General features: G+C 36.3%; 1 protein-coding gene across 6 annotated transcripts in view; it reads right to left on the bottom strand.

Annotated features, from left to right (window-relative positions):
- The window catches only part of PIBF1 (progesterone immunomodulatory binding factor 1), a 171,558-nt gene extending 150,062 nt beyond the window's left edge, over positions 1 to 21,496 (bottom strand). For 5 of the 6 annotated variants that reach the window (XR_012080055.1, XM_006210284.4, XM_072976344.1 and 2 more), the window contains exons 1-5: positions 21,265 to 21,496; positions 19,856 to 20,156; positions 14,488 to 14,588; positions 11,797 to 11,995; positions 9,297 to 9,416 (exon numbers count right to left, since the gene is read on the bottom strand). Coding sequence is in view for 5 of the 6 variants with exons in the window: in XM_006210284.4 (XP_006210346.1) it covers positions 9,297 to 9,416; positions 11,797 to 11,995; positions 14,488 to 14,588; positions 19,856 to 20,107 (672 nt within the window). In the remaining variant the exon portion in view is untranslated. Of the gene's footprint in view, positions 1 to 9,296; positions 9,417 to 11,796; positions 11,996 to 14,487; positions 14,589 to 15,571; positions 15,731 to 19,855; positions 20,157 to 21,264 lie in introns of those variants that run through there. The other variant, XM_072976346.1, reaches the window with a different exon arrangement.
- Between the last annotated feature and the right edge of the window lie 13 nt (positions 21,497 to 21,509).

The following is a 21,509-nucleotide window of genomic DNA, read 5'->3' as shown; positions in this document are numbered from 1 at the left end:
TTGCTGTTCAGGATAAAATTTTTTACTAATTTTTTTTGTAATATTTAAGTCTCTTTATTAGGAATGGTCACTAAATTTTATTTTATCATCTTTTATTGTCATACAATCATTGGCCTTTAGCTTTAACTTGCTGATATAATGGATTATCCTTTCTGTTTCAGAATAGTTTCAACATTTAATCATGAAGTATTATTCTTTTGATACATTTAGAATTTTTGCATCTGTAGTAATAAGTAAAACTGGCCTGTAGCTTTGTTTTGTTTTGCACTATCTTTCTCAGAGCATGCCATCTTTTTCAATACTAGTTTGATACTGTTTAATTAACCAGAATCAGCCGTCCTCATAGAGATCAGCTGTGAGCTCATCAGGCTTCTCCAGCTGTGAACCTGGTAACCCTCGCAGCAGCAGCACACCTGCACCTACTTCATGATGCCTCCATGGGACCTGTTCTAATCAGGTTCTCCATCTTTGCTGAGTCTTAGTAACCTTTGCTTTGTTGGGACATACCTTTCAGTTTTCAAGCCTGTCACCATAGAGCTGCATGCAATATTAATGGCTAATAACTCCTTAGTTTTACTATTCTTTTTTCTTTCTAAAGATGACTACTACATGTCTTCATTTTTCATCTTTCTCTTTAATAATAAAGACATTTTATGGCTACAGATTTTCCTCTGGTGCAACTTTAAATGTGCCAAAAAGATTTTGATATAAAATGTTCTCATTTTCATTGCTTTCTTGTTTTTACTTCCTCTTTGATCTAAAAGATATTTCTCTTGTTTTCCTTTCCTTTGACCTAAAAAATGTTTCTTAATTTCCAAGTTTATTTCTCCTCACCTTTTCATTATTGCTACTAAATTATGGTAAAAGTAGGAACTATAAAATCTGTACTTAAAATATTATTATTTTACTATGTGGTCAATAATATACATGATAGTTTTGTAAACCTCCTATTGATATTAAAAATTTTATTTTCTAGTCGAGGAATGTTAAGATCTATTTATGCCAATAAATCAAAATTATTCACTGAATTAATTTTTCTATCTCTGACTTATTTTATGGCTATTAAATCTATCCAATTCTGAAGGAAGTACATTATATACTTTCCCACCATTATTACATTTTCATTAACTTCTCTTTGTCTTTCTAAAGTCTTTTTTCTTTATAGTTACTATGTTATTTAATATGTAGTTTATGACTATAAAATCTTTCATTGTTTTTGTTACCCTGTTTTGTGGTTTTTAATCTTAAATTCCACCTTATCATATATTAATATTACATTCTTGTTCATTTTTCATCACTGTAAGTCCATCCTTTAATTTTCAATCTTTATCAATATGCATTAAGCATATTTCTTATAAACAAAACTGAGAGTAGTTTCAAGGTCAATATAAAAGTCTCTTTCAATGGAATACTTTATTCTTCAGCTTTCTGGAGGCAAAGGAGATTTAATCCCCTTATTTGAGGGTGGGTGTTGGGCAGTCAATAGATTTTTACAGGCTAAGCTCTGCCAACAATCTGTTCCGACCTTGCTTAGGGCTTTCTCATACTGTGTCCAGGTTTTCACTCAGGCCAGGAGAGAAAAACCCCAAACTGTGGCAGCCTATCTCTAAGATGGCCTTTGTCAATTTCTTTCCTTGTATATGGCAAGATATTCCCAGACTGCAAAGTGGAGACCATTCCTCTTAACGATCTGTTTGACCAAGAGAATATGTTAGATGTGATGCTCTGGAACTTCTAAGTTATGTCCTAAGAAGACTTTCAGCTTTGGCCTGGGCTTCTTTACGCTTGAATGCTCACTCTGCAGGGGACCAGCTGTCAGGTCCTGAGACTGCCATGTTGCAAGACACCTAACTAGTTACATGGAGAAGCCAACGACTTCCAACGACTCCAGTCTCAGACAGGTAAGAAATATCCAGCTGAACCTATCAGTCTTCAGAGCTGTGATAAAAATTGTTTTAAGTCGCTAAGTTTTTAGCATGTTTGTTACATAGCAACCCATAACTGGAACACTAGCTTTCCTAAAGCCCAAAACTTCAATCAGGTCTAGCTGCTTGCTAGCCCGAGTGGCCGCTTGGCTAAGAGGCAGATCACTGGAATTGGGGGAAAAAAAAGAAAAAGGAAAAATGAAATGCATTTAAGTTGACATCTCTTTCAAATAAGCCTGAACAGCAAAGCTTTTTCTTTCAGTAGTTTATGTCGACTATATTATCTGACTTAACCTGTTAGAAGAAGGGTTTATTTAGTTTTGAGTTTGGCATGGCTGTACCAAGTAGTATGATGACTCAATTTTGACACTATTTCTCTCCATTTGAACTGTGAAACTTTAGTCATATAGTGACCCATGGTAGCATCTGGCCATTATTTGGCTGAAATGCATATTTTACACATTAAGTTGACAGCAGTTTTTAAAATAATCTTGTAGTGCTAATGCCATGACAAAATATTCTTAGATTTTATAATTACATTAAAATATGTTAATTATGTTGAAGACAAGTAATGGCATTAATAACACATAATATTTAAAATATGAAATTTAATTATGAATATAAAGCGTTTTTTATCTCCATCAATGAGATCTGTGTTCATGGTCTATGAATCTGCCATATTACAATCCTAGGTTGTTTATTAAAACTAAGACTCTTAGTTTCATCTCAGACCAAAAACAGAACCTATGGAAGTATCTAGGAATCAAAGTTTTAAGCAATGTTTATTTTATTCAACTTAAATGTAGTATAGAGGCAAAACTATTATTGTTTACTAATGAATCTGTCAGAACTCTAAAATAATTATAACTGATGAGTATCATCAAAAACATGTAACTTTTAAAGGAATTTTAAATTCAGCAGTTGGGCAGGATAAAAAAGAAACTTCAGAAAACAAATAGTGAATATTCCCTGAAATAAAAAAACCCGAATAACAAGTACGTGTCATTAATGAAATACTTCATTTTCATTCAAATAAAATTAACTGGATTACTCACATATGCATCCCTAAGATGAGCCTCAAGGTAATCTTACAGAATTTTTCTCAATAAACGTAACTATGTTTCTTAAACAAGGAAGTTCCCTTGAACAAAACAGTCTTCTTGCTTCCTAGTTACCAAAGTTCTCATAAGAGAAAAATATTTCACCATTTCCTCATGAAACTTAATAGCTTTTTAAAGTACAGATTCACTAAAGTCCTACATGGTATTGGTAATATTTCTTTCTTTTGAAATGGGAGAAGCATGATGAAATAACTCTACAATAGCATAACAGCTGCACACAGCTAAGCTACATGTACTGGACCAAAATTCTGACCTTTCATAAATAGGAAATAAAAGTACAGCACTTACGAAAACACTGAGTACCATACCCAAGCTCATGTACGTAATACAGCTCAAGATATGTTATAATTATAGACTTACTGCCACTTATAAATAAACTCTAAACTTGAAGAAAAAGATGAGCCCTATTTTCCAGTGTTAGTATCTAGATATTATTTCCAAAAAACTAAAGACATGGGAAAAAAAATCCACTAAAACTGGCACTTCTGGAAGAGTGACTTCCTTTTTAAAGGTCAAAAATCACATTCTATTACATTTCTTTCTTTTTTAAAAAATTGAAGTATAGTCAGTTTACAATGTTGTGTCAATTTCTGGTGTCCATTCTATTACATTTCTAAATCAGTTTTCCCCTCATATCTGCCATGAACCAGCAGATTACATGAACAAAGGCAGAATTAACTGTGTGCTTGTGGGGCTTTAATGTCTCTGAATTTTTTTTTGTTAGGTGTAATTATGAAATCAGTGTAATAACTGAGACATCTTTGATCTGAAGACTACATGTTTTGCCAGAAAAGTTTCAGTTTTCAAAAATTCTACCTCCCAGATATAGATCTATTGAATTTTATTAGAACATAGTATTTGATTGGTTTAAGGCAACTGATAGGAAATAAGGAATATAAATGAAAATAAGGTAACAATGTAATACTTTGGCCTCTGGGTGAAAAATGACAAGATTTTCCGAGTACCTCAAAACTAGTTAAATAAATATATGGATATATGCTGCCACCATGTGGTTAAAAAAAAAGAAAATTAAGACCATCTTGGAAAAGATAAAACAATCCAGTAGCGTCAGTAAAATGGAAAGTTTGTTTTCCTAACTCAGTCTCAAAACTCAGAGATGTTAAAAAAAAAAAAAGAAAAAGAAAAGAAAAAACCAACAAAACTTCAGAGATGTAACTAACAAATATCTTAGTTTCTCTTAGTGAACCACACAGAGTTGTCATGATCCTGTCACTTTTGAGGCATTTAAATTTGTCAGTTGTTGCTCCTTTTTAAAGTTTCTATTAATTTACTCCTTGTTCTATGAAACAGCAGTAACTTCTTGTATTTGTCCTGAGTTTTTCCTCTTGTGGATCAATTCTCACCTTCCGTGATTTTATGATTTGGTGATTTTTATGAACTTCAACCACATTTTTCCCCAGCTGCTGATGTTCATCTGACACATCCTAATCTTTACATGTCCTCAGATAGTAAACTTGGTTCCTCAAATACCAGATTTTAGTTTCTAAACCCAGAACTTTAAGGTTATATCAGGAATTCAATAATCATTAATAGGTAAGAAGTGTAAATAACCAAAGTTACAATGTTCAAAACTGTACATTTTGTTCAAGGTCTAGTATTGTGTTTTATTTTGCTTCTAACATTTTTCTTAATGATTCCTAAAACACATCATCATCCATGTCAGTACAAAGTTAAACACGTTGAGAAAAAGTTTCTCCAATGAAGCTACGGTGCTTTTTAGGAAAAACAGGGGATTTCAGAGTCAAATATTCTACATGCACAGACTGGATTTTCTCTTTCTTCACTTGTGCTTGAAACAAAATTGTAAGGTGGTTCCACTTCTGGTAATGGCTCTTTAAGTCCCCATCTGACCAACCCTACCGCAGAAGTAACCTTAAATGCTGGACAAAATATAGAACAACTACCTGAAGGCACAGGAAAGTGGTCCAAATCAGGCAGATTCTGGAGAGGAGTCCATCTCCCAGAGGAGGAAGGGAACAGCATTCGGTGAACTTCTGGTCTTTTTTTTTTTAAATAGCTTTTAGCCTGAGAGTAGGTCTACTGTGTGCCAAGTTGGATGACAAGGGTGCAATAAAAAGTCCTGCGTCCTTCTAGCTTAAAGGACCAGAAAGTAGAGTTTGGGGCAACCCAGCTGTTCTAAGGTGAGGAGGGAATTCCAGAGACAGCCAGAAAAGGGGAACTCTGAGTTCCGTGGATAATCTCTGCTGAATCTCTGGTTGACCTCTGAACAACACACATGTAGGGCCAAACCAAGCAGTCCTACTAAGGCCAAAAAAACTTGAGCTGCTGCCCAAGAGACAGAGTATGCAGCCTGAGTACAAACAAGTTAATTTCCTGCTAAAACAAAAACATCAGCACTATCAGAATGCAGTCTCCACAAAAAGTTATAATGTTAAGATCTAAATTTACTCTAGGATTTTAGAAAACAATGTAAAGTTATTCAGCATTTGAGGGAACAGGAAAATGTGACCTATTCTTAAAAGACAATCAACAGGCATAAACTCAGAGGAGACCCAGACTTTGGAATTAGCAATGATTTTAAAGGGGGGAGTTTAACTATTCTCAATGGTGTAAGGGAAAATACGCTCATAATGAAGAAACAAATAGCAGAGAAATAAAAACCATAATAAACAACCAAAGAGCAATCTAGAAGTGAAGAATCCCACTCTTAAATTTTACCCTAGAAAAACAAAAACGTATGTCCACGCAAAAGTCAATGTTCAAATGTTTATAGCAGCTTCATTTATAATGTCTCCATACTGGAGATAACTCAAATGCCCATCAACTGGAGAATGAATGAAATATTACCTAACAATAAAAAGGAACAAACTACTGATATATTTAAGAAAATAGTCTGACAATTTCTCATGAGTTAAATGACTGGTGGATGAATAGATGGATAGATATGTGATTAAGACAAGTATAGTAATGTGCTAATGGCAGAAATAAGTGATGGATATACTGGTGTTCATTGTAAAATCCTTTCTAGTTACCTATGCGTGAAAATTTTACAATAAAATAGAACAGAATTATATTCTCTAGAGCTGGTGACTAATTCTGAACAGGCTAATTTTGGGAACATGAGCTGAGAGGTTATAAAAAAGAAAACATATTGGTTATAATCAGCCTACTTATTTTCCAAGAGCTTCCTCCAATTTGCCTTACTAGTAAGCTTAGTATTTACTCGGTAAAACTTCTCTATTTGCAAACTCGAGATTTTACTTTGTGTTTCTTCTCCAATATTATGTTTAAAAATGTTAAATACTGAATAAGATTGGACTTTGTTATCTCTGGGAAATATTTCATTAAGTTCCTTTTCATTTCCTACTTTTTGGCTCTCATCTTTCAACTACTAAAGAAAAAAGCAATTCCCTAAGGACTCATGATAACAGTTCTTAAGAAGTCTGTCAAATTTTTTTAAAACTAAAATTTAGAAGCCTGTCAATGCCTTTTTCAAAGTCTGCATATTTCATTCCGTGCTTCTCCTTATACACATGTAGAGTCACTGCCCAAGTGCAATATTACAATATGTTCACTTATAAAGTTTTTTGTTGACCCCCTTCCATAGGTTTATATTTGCCTAAGTAGTCAGTGATCCCAACCCTCACCCATCCTACAAGCTCAGTGAGGACAGAAGTGTGCCTTACCAGTGTGTAGTTCTTGGTGTCCTCAGTTTCTGGGCCACAGGCAGGCAAGATTATACGCTTGCTATAGTTTCAAGCTCATCCTTGACGTCCTTTAAAATTCTTGGGTGAATATCATCCAGTCATGTCATTTTTTAAAGTTTATATTTTATTCAACTTTAAATTTATACAACTTCATTTATAAGACCCGTGTCACTTGCCTTAAAATATCCAACCCTAAATATACATAAACTAAAGACTGAAATATTTGCTGAGTTACTGCATGAGGTCATTCAAGTAATATAATATGAAAATTTGGATCACGTCTTACTAAAAATCAGTAAGTTAACAGTGACTGCAGTCATTAAAATCATGACCTTGTCCCAAGCCTTTTATCTTACTGATTATTAAACAAAGTAGTATTTCCTTTTATTTGTCAAATTTTGGAGAGCTTACAATCAATGGACAGTATCTTTCACTGGATGCATTTTCAATTTGTTCACTATGAGATAAAATATTTATTCTCCTTAGGAAGAAATCCAAATTTTCTCTCAGAATTGTTCAAAGGAAAATTTATTTTTTGGGGGGTGGGTCTAGAGACTTAAAATTAATGATATCACTACAAAAATAAAAATTTTTTGCTACTCCATTTGTATATAATGGGCATTTTTGTGTTTCTTATTATTTGCCTCTGGCCATCAATATTAAATAGTCTATATACAGCACACGTTCTGAAGAGAAAAGAAGTATGAGACGCCACTGGAAGCATAATAGAAATCTCCAACTGAAAAATTACTAACTTCATTTAGTACCTTCAATAAACTGCTTTTCCTCACCTGCTAATTTAATAATCTTTTTGATCACCTTCCTTTCTATAAACGTTCCTCTGAAGATCATAATCTTCTCTATCTTCCTTACCTGGTGATAATCACACTTTTCAGTTTCTCTGTTTTTAAAGTGAGCCCCATCTTTCAGTGAAAAGATCATATATAGTTAAAACTCTTGCCATTAAGATAAATGATCTCACTTTACTAATACAATTATTATTTTAAACACCATTATGTAGGATGTCAAGAAAGTTCAGAGTCCATGCTGGTTTGACTTTTAATTTAAAAATATTCAGCCTATTTTTTCCTCAGTGTTGGGCAAGTCGACCTGACTTTAAGAGTGGTTTGATAGAAACAAGGATAAAGTGCTCCTCCAGGCCTCCCTCTAAAAAAGAGAAGTCTTTAAGGAAGGCTGAGGTACCATAAGGTGCTACAGAACCAAATCTGAAAACTCAGCTGCCTTGTCCCCAACAAACCCTGTGCCACCGTCACCACTGCCACCAACACCAGCACTAGCACCACCGGCACTGGCACCAGCAGTTATCACCACCAGCACTGGCATCACCAGCGCCGGCACCACTGGCACCAGCATTACCAGCACCACTACCAGCACCAGCACCATTACCATCCTGGGCATTTTACGGAGACAACTGAGATAAAATGATTTGCCCAAGGCTGCAAAATTAGTAGCCACACTGGGACCTTCTAACTTTGTCCTTTATTATTTGACTATAGATGCAACATTTTTAAAAATTAGGAGCTATCTTTCAAAACGTGCAAAAGAGTTTACATGCACAATGCAGCAAGTTAGCAGCAGAAAATACACAAACACAACAGAACCTAATGTAGCTGGGTTCATATCAGCACATCTGCCTGTCATTGCTCCTGCTGACTTCAGTGCTCCTATGAGGAGAAGGAAGAAAGATGAGCCTTCATCTTGCCCAGAATATTGGCTCTGTATTAATGATGTAAGCAGATTCTGTCCAGCACTAATAGTGCAGCAAATTAGAGCATCAAAATATAAATTAAATTATAAGTATTTATTTCTGGATAATGGATCTTTGGTAACAGCTTTGGTAACAGGAAATAGAACATAAAATAAGTTATTCACATGAGACTTGGCTAAAAATCACATTTGTACTCTGAAACAGAAACATGGGCAATTCAATGAAATGAATGGACAAATAGTACTATTTTCTCCATTTGACAGAGCAGAAAACATTGAATGACTTGTTTAAGGTCACACACACAAAAAGTGTCAAGATATCAAGTAAGGTTCCAACCCTAACCTACTAGAACACGAACCCTGGGAAGGGCAGACACTGTCTCTCGTGTTCACTGCTGCCAGCGCCAAGCACGGCACCAGGCATCACTGGGATTGATGTTTTTAGTGCACGTGCTCTGAACAGGTATTAGGAGTGCTAACTGTATTTGATGAAAAAGCAAAAATGACTGATAAATGGACAGGAGTCCCCTTTCATACCACCAAGGCGAATCTAATGAAGACCCGAGAAGGAAATGAGTTATAACAACGAAATGCTCACACATTTGACCTGGTGGATTACAGGTCAATATCACGAATGTACCCTGTCAATCTCTAAGATGGCTATTTCCAATTTAACCTTCTTCCTACTACTTATGAGGAATCACAGCAGACAGCACCCCTGAGTCTCATTTTTTTTTCCTCATTGACTTTTATATTCCTTACCACACAACTTGAGGAAATGTGTATAGAAAAACTCAGAGCCTCTTCCCACCAGGGATCAGAATCACACAAACCTCTGTCAGTTGCTTCAGCTGAACTTTGTTCTCACTTAATTCTTCTGACAGGTCATTCTTTTTCACTTGGAGTTCAGCAATTTCTTTTCTTAATGGATTCACTAGTTCATAGAACCGAATCTTGAAAAAAACAATCGAATTAATAAATAGTTCTGAAACCCAAATTACAATTAAAGTTTGCTAATTAATAATACTCTCAATTATCAGTAGTATCAGGAAAGTATTAAGGTAAAGAAGGAAAGGAATGCCAGGGACTTTCAGATTACACACTTGTATACTAAAGTTTTGTTGTACAAAACTGAAACAAACAGTTAATTGTTTCTGACCACTAATACTTTAGTAAGTCTTAATGTTCAATGAAGTCCCCTCAAGGCCTGGATTATCTATGACTCCCCACCCTGACACAGTCTCTCTTTCCTCTGTTCCATCAATACTCCATTTCCTCCTCTCTCATCTTCTACTACTGTTCACACTATCAGCTAGTTATCTCCGGAACACATAAAGAGTTCAAGAGTTTTGCTCATACTGTTTCCTCTGTTAGAAAAGCTCTTCCACATATAAATGTCTGGCTCCTGCTTTCACTCCCTTTAAGTCTCTGATTAAACATCACCCTATTAGTAAAACCCTCCCTGATTCCCCTAACTTGATTTAAGTTAGCATCCCCTACCCCCTGATGGCAGTTCCTACCCTTCATCCCTGCTCTTTTCCCCAGTGTTTATGACAGAAATTCTACACATTTCACTTTTAATTTATTGTGTGTTGGCCCACTGGAGTGTAAGCTCCATGAGGACAGGAATTTTCGTCTGGTTGTCTGGTTTGTGCACTGCTTTAGCTCTGGTGCCTAAATATATGAAAAGCCTATACCCTTGGCTATTGGTGAAACTCTACACGCTACCACTGCCATGGAAGGGATAGTCAGGATGAATCAGGAGGTATCTTTCATGTCACTATTCCTTCCAGTAACCTCTCCACCCACCCGTAATTCTCTCAGGGGAATTTGCTGGCCCTAATTTTAAAGTGTTCCATCTGATGAATTCCTATAAAACTAATCTATCGGCAAATTAGCAGATGGTAATTAGGGACTATTTATTGTATAGACAATCCAAAACTCCTTAACGTATTGCTGTATTGCATGAGTACCATATCTGGTAAGAGGCAAGTCCTGAGGTCAGTACTTAACACGATGAATCTGCGTATCATTAACTAGTTAGGACTACTGTCTGAAAACAAAAGATATGACATGGAACATTAACAAACCAGAGAGCAGAAACACGTATCACTGCCACTAATGGGACACTTTCTGTCTGCTATGGGTGAGGCCGCAATGACAGCACTTGAGATATTTAATTGGTTTTGGACAGTTCTTTGGGTAGAAAAATTGTATCGGAGCTGTTTAAATGAAAAGCTGAACAAGAAGACAGTACTCCGTTTTATAGGAAATCATTATTCTGGAAGCCTATCCAAGTGAGAACCAAGAGTAGCAACCACCGCTCCAGCAAAAATAATAGGTAATATTTATTATGTGTTTCCTCTGTTCTAAGCATAGTTTAAGCATTTTACATACATACTCAGTTAATCTTCACAATGACCTCAACAGAATGGTGCTGTTATTATTATTATTAATCCTCTTACAGATGAAAAAATTCAAGCCTCTTAGGGTAAAATGACATCTATAAATCACAGACCCATAGTCCTCAATGTGTGAATGTGTGCTCTTGGGACCCAGGCCCCACCCTGCCACACTGAAGCCCTTTTAGAAAATCTGTATGATCAAAACTATTTTCCTAGCAACACTAAGATTTTCTGCCTGTTTTGCTCTTATTCTCTTATGCCTGACAAGTGGCCTTTGCCAGTAGCTACTTGATGTGTGATGGTATCTATGCCCTTAAGGCTAATGAAATGTATGCTTCTGTATTCATGTTTTTAGACAATATCTCAGCTTTAATTTCTAACATGGTAAATATGAACAGATATAGTCCATATAAAAAGAAGCTCTTTGGGGTCCTCAATAATTTTTAGAATGTAAAATAGACACTGACACCAAAAAAATTTGAGCCCACTGACATAGACCAATTCCGTGTATAGATTTGTGTAACCAACACAGCAGTCAAATCCATAAAGATCTCCCCCCAGCTCCCCCTTTCCATCATGCCCACCCCCCTCCTCTGCTATCCCTAAGCCCTGGCAACCACTCATCTGGTCTCTCTACAATTTTTCATTTTGACAACGTTACAAACCACCTCAGTTTATGATAAAATAATTCATTTCTCTGGATTATCCAGCCATAACTTCAGAGCCCTATTTACTGCTGGACTTTGGAGACCAATGGTTGAGATCCTTTAAAATCTGGTGATCTGAATACCATTCACCATCTTCAGATTGGGGCCATAAAATAACTTACCCATTAGGTACCTCAAAAGTTACGGCTACTATGTAAATGACAAACTTCAGTTTGAAAATACATGCAGCTTTTTTTTTTAATATGATACAAGACACTTACAGATACATATTCAGGAATGGAAAGCTGATCTTCGGGAAACCCTTTTAGTTTCATATATTGCTCTTCTGTCAGCTCAAAGTCACGCAGGTTTCGACGAATATCTCCAGCTTTCTCTCTCAGCTGAAGATTTGTCTCTTCTAGCTGTTTCTGTCTCAATAAAATAGTTTCCATTTCTTGTTTCATTAGTTCTTGATATTTCCTACATTAGGAGAGAAAGCATATCAAGCTTAACAAAATCTTTGAGATTTGATTTTCTCAAAGTTACTTTTTTACAGTAACATAAACTTAAGAAACGAGACGCTTAATAGTATTTTTGGCTCCAGCTAAATGCTTATTTACTTAACTAGTTAAACATGAAATGACAATGCTACACTAATTACTAAATGGGCAGCTACATAAATCATTAAATAAAAAACTGATATTCTTAAAAAATAACTTTTAAAAGTCAAATTATAAAATTACACATTTCTTCTGCTTAAGGTTTAAATCTTATATACCTGTTTTGGACCCTACTCATTAAAGTCAATTTCCATTTGTCTTTATCCAGGTACATCAAAGTATACCTCTTTAAGGCAGCAACACTGAATCACCATAATGTATTCATTCAATGAATGAGGTAATGAAAATAGTAATCCGCATATAATCATCTTTCTCGAGGAATACATGTAGTAGACAGTTGTTGCCTACCCAAAGATTTTGAGCAGAAAGGGACCATCTGATTTTCCCTTCTCCCTGCTTCACTCCCATCAGCATACAAACATGCTGTTATTTGTTCTATCTTAAAACAAATGAACCAAAAAAAAAAAAAACCCACAATTTTTGACTCCATGTCACTGCCCCTTGTTTCTCAAAAGTTGTCTATACACACGCTTTCCAGTGCTTTTCCTCTTAAACCCAGGCTCATCAGGTCCCCACCCTTCTACCAAAATTTCAAGGTCATCAATAATATCCAGATTGCTGATGATCAATTCTCAGCTCTCTGCATCCCTAATGATAGCACTTGGGACATCTGGTCTCTCCACCCTTACACACTTTTAACACCGTATTTTCCCCTCTTCATTTTCCTCCTTTTTTGTTGGCTGCATTTTCTGTCTTTTTATCTAGTTTGTCTTAATGTTGGCGTACTCAGTCTTCTCCTCTGTGTTCATTCCCTTGGGGAATTCATCCAGTCTTGTGACCTAAATACCATCTATATCCTAATGACTCCCAGATTTAAATCTCTAAACCAGTCTTCCCACATACCTCCACATGGATTCCTAATACGACAACTGTAATTTAACGTGTTCCAAATTAAACTGCTCTTTACTCACAAACCTATTCCGCTGTGGTTTCACCATCTTAGTTGACAGCAACTCTATCCTTTTATTTATTCAGGCCAAAAATGTTGGTACAATCCTCCATTCCTCTTTTTCTCTTAAACACACATCTAATCCATTAAGACATACTATCAGCTCTAATCTTCAAAATATATTCAGAATCCAATCATTTTTTACCACTACCAGTTATCAAGAGGATTATTGCAATGGCTTTTAACTGCTCTCTCTACTTTAATTTGATCAATGTCTAAAAGTTAGAGTAGAAGCCCTATTATCCAATGCAGTGGTTTGCAGTGTTATCCCTGAGCCAGTAGCAATGTTAGCATCATCTGGAGACTTGGTAGAAATGCAAATTCTCAGGACTCAACTCAAGTCAGAATCTGAGGGTGGGACCTAACATTCTTTCTTAACAAGACTTCCACATGGTTCTGATGCATGCTAAAATTTGAGAATCACTGATCTAATGTGAAAGTGCCTTATAATTGGTCAGATAATTTTTTAAAATATCAGTTAAACAGTGAAAACTTATAAAGGGAAAAGATACATACTTTGCACATTTACCTCTAATTAAAATATAGAAATAAACATTTATTTGTAAAACTTTCTACATATGATTTAGATTTTTTTTTAACATGGAGGTATGCTTTGTTTTTGTGTAAATCATTTTTCATGTTTTCCAGTTCAATTTCTTTACAACAGCAGGAGACCTTAAAAAGACACTTGGGAAGAAATTTGAGGATACTTTTTATAGATTTGATTTTTGTCCCTAATCTCTAAACATCCCTTGCTTACACTTAATTTGATAATCTTTTTAGTCACTCACTATTATTAAATCTTTCCAAATAATTCATTACAGTTTGCAGAGAAATGACATATCTTTTTGATACTCATTTTTAAATATAATTATAATTAAGTGATATAAGTATAGTAAGTAGAGTTGGCATATGCATCTTTGAGAGTAAACACATCAGACTCTTGATAAACACATAGCTGAGCTGGAGAACATATGTAGGCAAACCGAAAGTACCTTAACCCAGGAGAATTCAATGTGCCATAAAAATGTATCTGTATGTTTTATAGGCCAAATGAAGAAGGGTTAATCCAGATAGCCAGTTAAGTGGTGGTGAGTTTAGAGAGCTTCCACTGTCATTAATGGTCACTTACATCAGCAGTGTTTGTTGAATGAATGTTGAATTCTGGCTTTTTGTATTTTGTGTACTGCAACAGGTCGTTTTTTGTTGGTCTGGATGTAAAAATTATTACCATCTTTAATTTAAAATGTCTCCATTTTAGCTAACAAAATCACATGCATGAATAGGTAATGATGCTACTTGTAACTGCTAAATAGGTATGCTTGTTTTTTAAAATTTTTTACCTGGCATCCTTTTGTTGAAAAGTCAACTGGTTGTCTAATCTCAACGTTAGTAGCTGCTTCTGGTGAAGTGCGTCATTAAGCTTTTCCTCCAATTCTTCAATCTTCATAAAGAGAAAAAGGTAAATTATATGGTCAATTTTCAAATTTATCATTAAAAAAAAACCCTTCTGTTTGAAAAATACTAAATATTAAAAAAGCAGTTGAAAGAAATGGGTAAAAATGGATAGAAGTTTTGTGTAATGGTTGTGTCCATTACAAACTACAAGGTCTGCCCATACAAATGGTTGTTAAACTATGCTTTGAAACTGCTGCCTTTAAATGGTTTTTTGTCAGGCTGTCACTAAAATTATTTTTTCCCTTACCGCAATCTCACTGAGAAACTCTCTGACAACTGGCATTTTATGCTGCTGCCTCGCCCAGGTAATTATTTCCAGGCCAGACCCTGCCTAAAAAATACACTCCAAATAAGTATTTCTATTATACACCTTCAGCTGATGACCACGTGGGTGATACATAAATGTCCTCCAAAGCGGAACAAGTCATTAACCTCAATCTTATATTCCTTGCATCTCCCTAGTCGACAAAGCAAAGAAATCTGAGTCATGTTTGATATAACTAGTTCTCCCTCATTGCTTATTCTGAACAGACATCATTGTTTTTTGTTCTTGATTTACTCCATAAAAGCTGTCAAAGCTGTCAAAGCTGTACCATCCTCTGTAATACCTGCTGACAAGTCTTCAGTTAGATCCCTATCATCTCTCACCTGGATTATTATAATGGTTTCCTCACTGGTCTCCCTGCCTTCAATTTTGTCAATTTCCAAGCCTATCTTCCTTTATTTTATCTTTTAAAAATGCTATCAAAAGTGTATTTCTCCAGGAGGAGGGAAATAGCTCAGTGATAGAGCCCGTGCCTAGCATGCACAAGGTCCTGGGTTCAATCCCCAGCACTCCTATCAAAAAAAAAAACACCTGAAGTGACTTAAAAAAACAAACCAACAAAAAATTTATTTCCCCCATTTTAAATCCTTCAGAGGATCCTGACTGTCTTCATGATAAATTCCAAACTACATGACAGACTATACCTTTCCTTTTTGATCTGGTCCTTGCCAACCACATCTCTTGTCATTAGCTTAAAAGAAAACTCTGTTCCAGCCAAAATAAGTGCTTGTCATCCTCCAAATATGTTGTGTTCTCTCGCTTAAGCCTTCATGCACCTGATTCCACTCTTAGCCTGTTTAAAAAATTCTTTACTCTCACCCTTTCAACCCAGGCAATTGCTGTTCACCCTGTAAAATACACAGATTAATTTAACAGTCAATCCTTAAGACATTCATGTGAATTCCTCTTGCTTCATCAAATTCTCCTTCTCTATTGGACCATTCCTATTGTTAAACAAACATATTTTGTCTCCCATTAAAAAAAAAACACAACAATAACAAACCACACTCCCTTGATCACACCTGTTCCTCTGTTATAGTACCATTTTCTCTGTTCACCATCAGAGCAAAACTTTTATATGGTTTTTGTCCCACACTATACCCAAAACAGTTCTTGTTAAAGTTATCAATCACCTCCATAGTGCCCAGTCCAGTGGCTCATTCTGTAGACTCATCTTACTTGACAGCATGATTTGGCAGAGCTGACCACTTCATCCCCTTCTGGCTGACATGATACTCCTCTTGGTTTTCCTTGTAACTCACTGGATCCTCTTAAGTTTCTCAGCTTCCTTTGCTGGATTTTCTTCCCCAGTTTTAAATGTTTGATTATCACTGGACTTGGTTTGGGGCCCTCTACTCTCCCCAGGTAACACAATCTAAACTCATACATACTCACGCTGATGTATATCACACACACACACACACACACACACACACACATCCACCCACCCACCCACTCCTCTAGTCACGAACTCTCCTCTAAAGTCTAAGTGACAGTCTCACTTAGGAGTCTAATCGGCATATAAAGTTTAACGTGTTCAAAACAGAACTTGTATTTTACCTCCCACGTCAGTTTTCTCCCAGTCTTCTATTTCTCAATAAATGGCTCCAAGAGATGAAGCTTAAACAAACTTGAGTCTTACATAAGGCAACGGCCTAGAAACTATCTTCCGCTTCTACCTTAGCCGCCCTTAGTCTATTACTTCAGTGCCACTTTACATACAAAAATCAGGACATGTAATTCTAATTGCCTAAAATTTGTGAATGGCTTCTCTGACTACTTAATCTAAAGCAAGGGTTACTATACAATGGTAATGGGCTGAAGCCAGCCCACGTCCCATTCCTGTATAGCCCACAATCTAAGAATAGGTTTTACATTTATAAAGTTGTGATAAAAAAAAAAGAAGAAAGAATATGTACCAGACTATACGTGGCCCACAAAGCATAAAATATTTACTGTCTGGCCCAGGTCTTTTCAGAGAAAGTTTGCTAACTTCCTATCCAAAGCAGAAATCATGTCTCTCACTTGAATGCGATCTCCATAAAAAAAGGACTGTCATATTCATTGCTATATTCCTGGCAACATGTCTCAATAAAGGTCTTAAATCAACAAACGGTAACCACATTCCTCATAATTACTATTTCACAAATCAAGAAAACTGTTACCACAAGGAGAGAAACTTCTGCTTTTTTCAGGGCCAGAATTTTGACTATTAGATTAAGTCCCTCAACTCAGAGACACTCAAGCTAGAAGAGTCACACTTCCATTTCCTAAGCAGTAAAGAACCTACAGATCTCTAATGAGAGAGAAACAAAAAAGAGATTTGAGCATTCAAAAATTGACAGGCAGGAAGAGTGAGGAGGAAAGGAAGGAGAAAATAAGTGGAGAAAGGACGGAAATGCAGGCAGCAACAAGTGGGGATAAAACTGCAAAGCTAACAATCCTCTAGTATCAGGAAGTTCAGCCTAAGTGTCTCCCCTTCTAAGTCTCAGTCAGCAAGCAGCTGAGGAAGTGGGAATCAATGTTTTTATGTTTCCTGGGACCAATATGCTTGTTTTTAGACATGGAGAAATCAAATAAACACAGGTCAAGACGTTCACAGTGATAAACTGAACCATTAGGAAAAAGCTGTAATAAATATAAACATTGTATTGCTGCTATACTGGTGGGAAGAGATGTTAGATTATGTAGATTCACCTATTTCCTAGCTGAAAAAGACCGTGATGTGTTGAAAAAACCATCACTTATCTCCCAACATCAAGTCTTCCCCTCTTTCTTAGGTAACTCTGATTTTCATTAGTGACAACAATATTTCCAGTTAAAAACTTACATGTCCCAGCTGAGCTCTCCTTGACCAGGATGCTATGTAGTCCTAGTCAACTGAGGTCACAGGCTTGAGCTTCTGGGAAAGCTCTTTAATGGGACAGACTCACTGGCAAAGGCCCCATTTTCCCATCACCCTTCTCCTTATTTCTACCTATAGCATTGACACAAAAGTGTCAGCAAATCAGTCATCTCTGATTTTGAGGTGAAAAACATAAGCAAGAAGCAGACACGTAGAAGACTAAAAGGAGCAACCATACCAGGTCTAAATTACCTATTTTCAGATTCCTGTTATACCAGAGAAATAAAATCCTTATCTTGCTTATACTACAGGTTCCATATTTCTGTTACTGGCTGCCACCGTGTTCCAAGTTTCTGGTCCTAAGAGCTGAATTTAATCCCTGAAGCACTGGACAGCTGGTTCAATCTTTTTCCACAGAAGAAATACCAATAATATTCATGACACTTGACCATTTAGGACTAGTTGAATGCATCCAATGACAGAAAGCTCAGTAACTTAAAATCGTACCATTTAAATGCTAATAACAAGAACAGTTTTAAGCTCAGCAGAAAACTGCCGTTCCAGTGACTCCCAACCATTTCATGGAGCTGCTGAAGGAAATTTATTGTTTGCAATGCTGGAATGTGACATTTTCATCTCTGTATCCCTGATGGTCAATCAATCAGTAAGCTCTGGAGAATGAATGAATGGCTAAAAATACAGTTCCTCCATTAATTCCAGACTCACACATTTTCACATTTTTCACCTCTGAAGCTGGAATGCATCTTACAATCCACAGCACATAACAGTTTCACTTGGTAGTTTTTGACCGCACAGATACATGTAATGGTCCATCTTATAATCAAGATGCCTTGGATTTGACGAATTATGGAGGATTAATTCTTCTACCATATTTCTTCCCATATTTGACAGCAAACATATTAGCCCTAAGGGGTTTTTAAGCAGGATTTTGCTCACAGACAAAAACCCCAGAAAGGTAGAGTAGGGAACTACTCTGGAAAGCAATTTGGAAGTATGCATAAACCCTGTGAGCCAGAAATTCTACTCCGGAGTATATGTCAAAGAAATGGTGGCACAGCTCTATAAGAGAACATCTAAAGGTGGCACCCACCTGGGTACACATCACCATGGGGGTGAGTGGACAGAATGGTAGATGCATGCCAGAATTACGTACAAGTGGAAAGCAAAGGACCAGATGGACACCCGGTAATATGAATGATTCTAAAAACAGCACTGAGTTGAGATGAAAAACTACATAAGAAATGAAATCTACAACAAAACATGCAATTCACATAATGTAAAGGGAAAAAATAAGAAAAATACCCATTTTCAAGAATAAATGTTTATAATAACTATAAATGGAATATAACCTTTAAAAATTGTGAATCACTATGTCTTGTACTTGAAACTTAATGGAGTACTGTAAATCAAAATGTACCTCAATAAAAACTTTTTTAAAAAGGAACAAATGTTAAAAGAAAAAGAGAGAGAAGGAGAAAGGGAAATGAACTACAGAGTTAAAAAGTATAAACATATAAGAAGTGATCTTACAAAGATCAATGATGATTACGTGTCATAAACTCAGGAATATGGCTAACTTAACCTACATTTTCAGCCCAACCAGAAAACTACAACAATGAAAAACTATACATAAGCACCATGGGATACATAAATAATGATATAAGTGCTGCATAAGTGTAAATACTTCTGTTACTTATTATTAAGTAGTATTATAAGGCATCTAAGAGCTTAAGTGCATTGATTAATTTAATCCTCCCAACAACTCCATGACGTAAATACAATGATTATTCTTATAGTTGAGCCTACAAAAGCAATTCATCCTTGCCCCACCTTTAAGTCATTCTTTCTTTCAAGATGTTTTATTTGGTACACAAATAGTATTCACTCCCCCTTTACTTTTAAAAATAGCTTTTTTAAACTATGCAAAATATGTAATTATTTTCTTGAAATTTTAAATGCATCATTTCAAGTTCAGATTACATCTACATAAACTTAATTCTTAATTACCTGCAGTTTGAAAACAATCAAGCACATAGAGAGCAACATTTATACACGATCTTACCTTTGTAAGATAATCAACTTTCAAATTGTCGATCATCATGTTTTTCTGTGAGAGTTCTATTTTTAGTAACTGAATATTATGAAGTAGTTCTTTCCGTTCAATTAGCTGCCTGGTGATTTTGATTTTATTGTCTCGCTCTTCTGATGAGGAAATATCATCTGTCGGAACTGTTGTTTCTAAACTAATATCTTCGGATTCCAGAGAGCTAGAGACATTCAGTTTTTTTGATGCCTTGGCAACTTTTCGAGACATTTTTAATTATTACGGGTCACTTTTCTTCTCCAATTCCACTTCTGATTTTCTGTAGGTTAAAGAATACTGATTGAAACATACTCAAATTCTCTGTGGAATGCATAAAGTATATCAAAGTGTACTACGGATTCCTAAGTAATTGTTGGCAAACTGGAGAACCTCAAATCCAGGACAGATTGGTAAATTACTGCTCAAATCAAACGTATTAAATCAAACTCATTAAATCCTATTATTAACTCATATCTTTGATGAATAAAAAAACTCAGTTTCTGGGGAGGATTCTTACTTAAACAAAGAAGTGTATGAGATAAAGGATAAAGTCCTAAATCACTAGTACCCAGGAATGCTACTAATAAAAACAGTACATTTTCAAGATAGAGAAGTTACTTCTGAGTTTGTCAGGGGAAGGTTACAGAGGTAAGAATTAGAATCTTAAAGGATTTGGACAGAAGTAATAAAAAGGAAAATAATGCAGGTATTAAGGTTGTACAGAAGTGATGAAAGTGTAAAACAACAGAAGGGGATAGTGGTAGTCGGGCTGGACCAAGTCTGTGTGAATTTGAGTGGTGATTTCTTCCCTACCCCCCCCACCCCCAACACACACACACATAAGGGCTGTTCCTCATACATAATCAAGACTGTGGACGGCCTTAGATGTTTCAATATGTTCCAAATTTATTCTGCCGGCAATGAGGCATCACTGAAGACGTTTTAAAAAGGGAAATAGTGAGAGAAAGCACTTTTATAGACTTGTAGATTGCAAAATGAAAACAAGAGAGTAAAAGAACAATTCATCAATCTAAATCAAACTGCTTATCCCTTCACAAAAATTTCAGCAACTCTTCTATATTAATACTATATGACATAATAGATTACTACGGTATTGTAGACACCAGCTTTTCTAAACCGAAGGATAGGACAAAAACAAACGTGTGTGGAGGGGAAACGGCAAGACCTTTGGTTGGATCGTCTTCCTTCGTTTTTAAAGGGACGAGGGTAAGAAAAGGTGAACTCAAAGACAGGCAACATCACCTGGATTACACAAGGTCAGGGAATGGGGCTGCCCACACGTGCGGTGAGAAAAATAAAACGCCAATATGGCAGCATCAGAGGATTCCTTGCCCCACGGGGAGGAGGAAGGGGTAACCGCGAGGTACCTAGAAAGCTTCAATCACTCCAAATCGAAGGCTGAAGCGGTCGCCACCGCCCACACTTAGAAGAGCCGAAGGTGTCTCCAGACAGCAGCTCAGGTTGCAGCCCCTCAGCAAGGAAACTCAGGCCCGGGACCGTTAGGACTCGTAACCAAGACAACCACCTCCGCGCCGGGAGGACAGGGGAAGCTGCAGCTGCATATGCCCACGCCGGAACCCCAACCTCCCCGGTGCACCCAGGCGCGGGAAGC

This window comes from Vicugna pacos, chromosome 14, assembly GCF_048564905.1.
Source record: "Vicugna pacos chromosome 14, VicPac4, whole genome shotgun sequence".
Classification (NCBI taxonomy): Eukaryota; Metazoa; Chordata; class Mammalia; order Artiodactyla; family Camelidae; genus Vicugna; species Vicugna pacos.
Note: the sequence above shows the minus strand (reverse complement) of the source record. Positions and strands in the feature narration are given on the sequence as shown.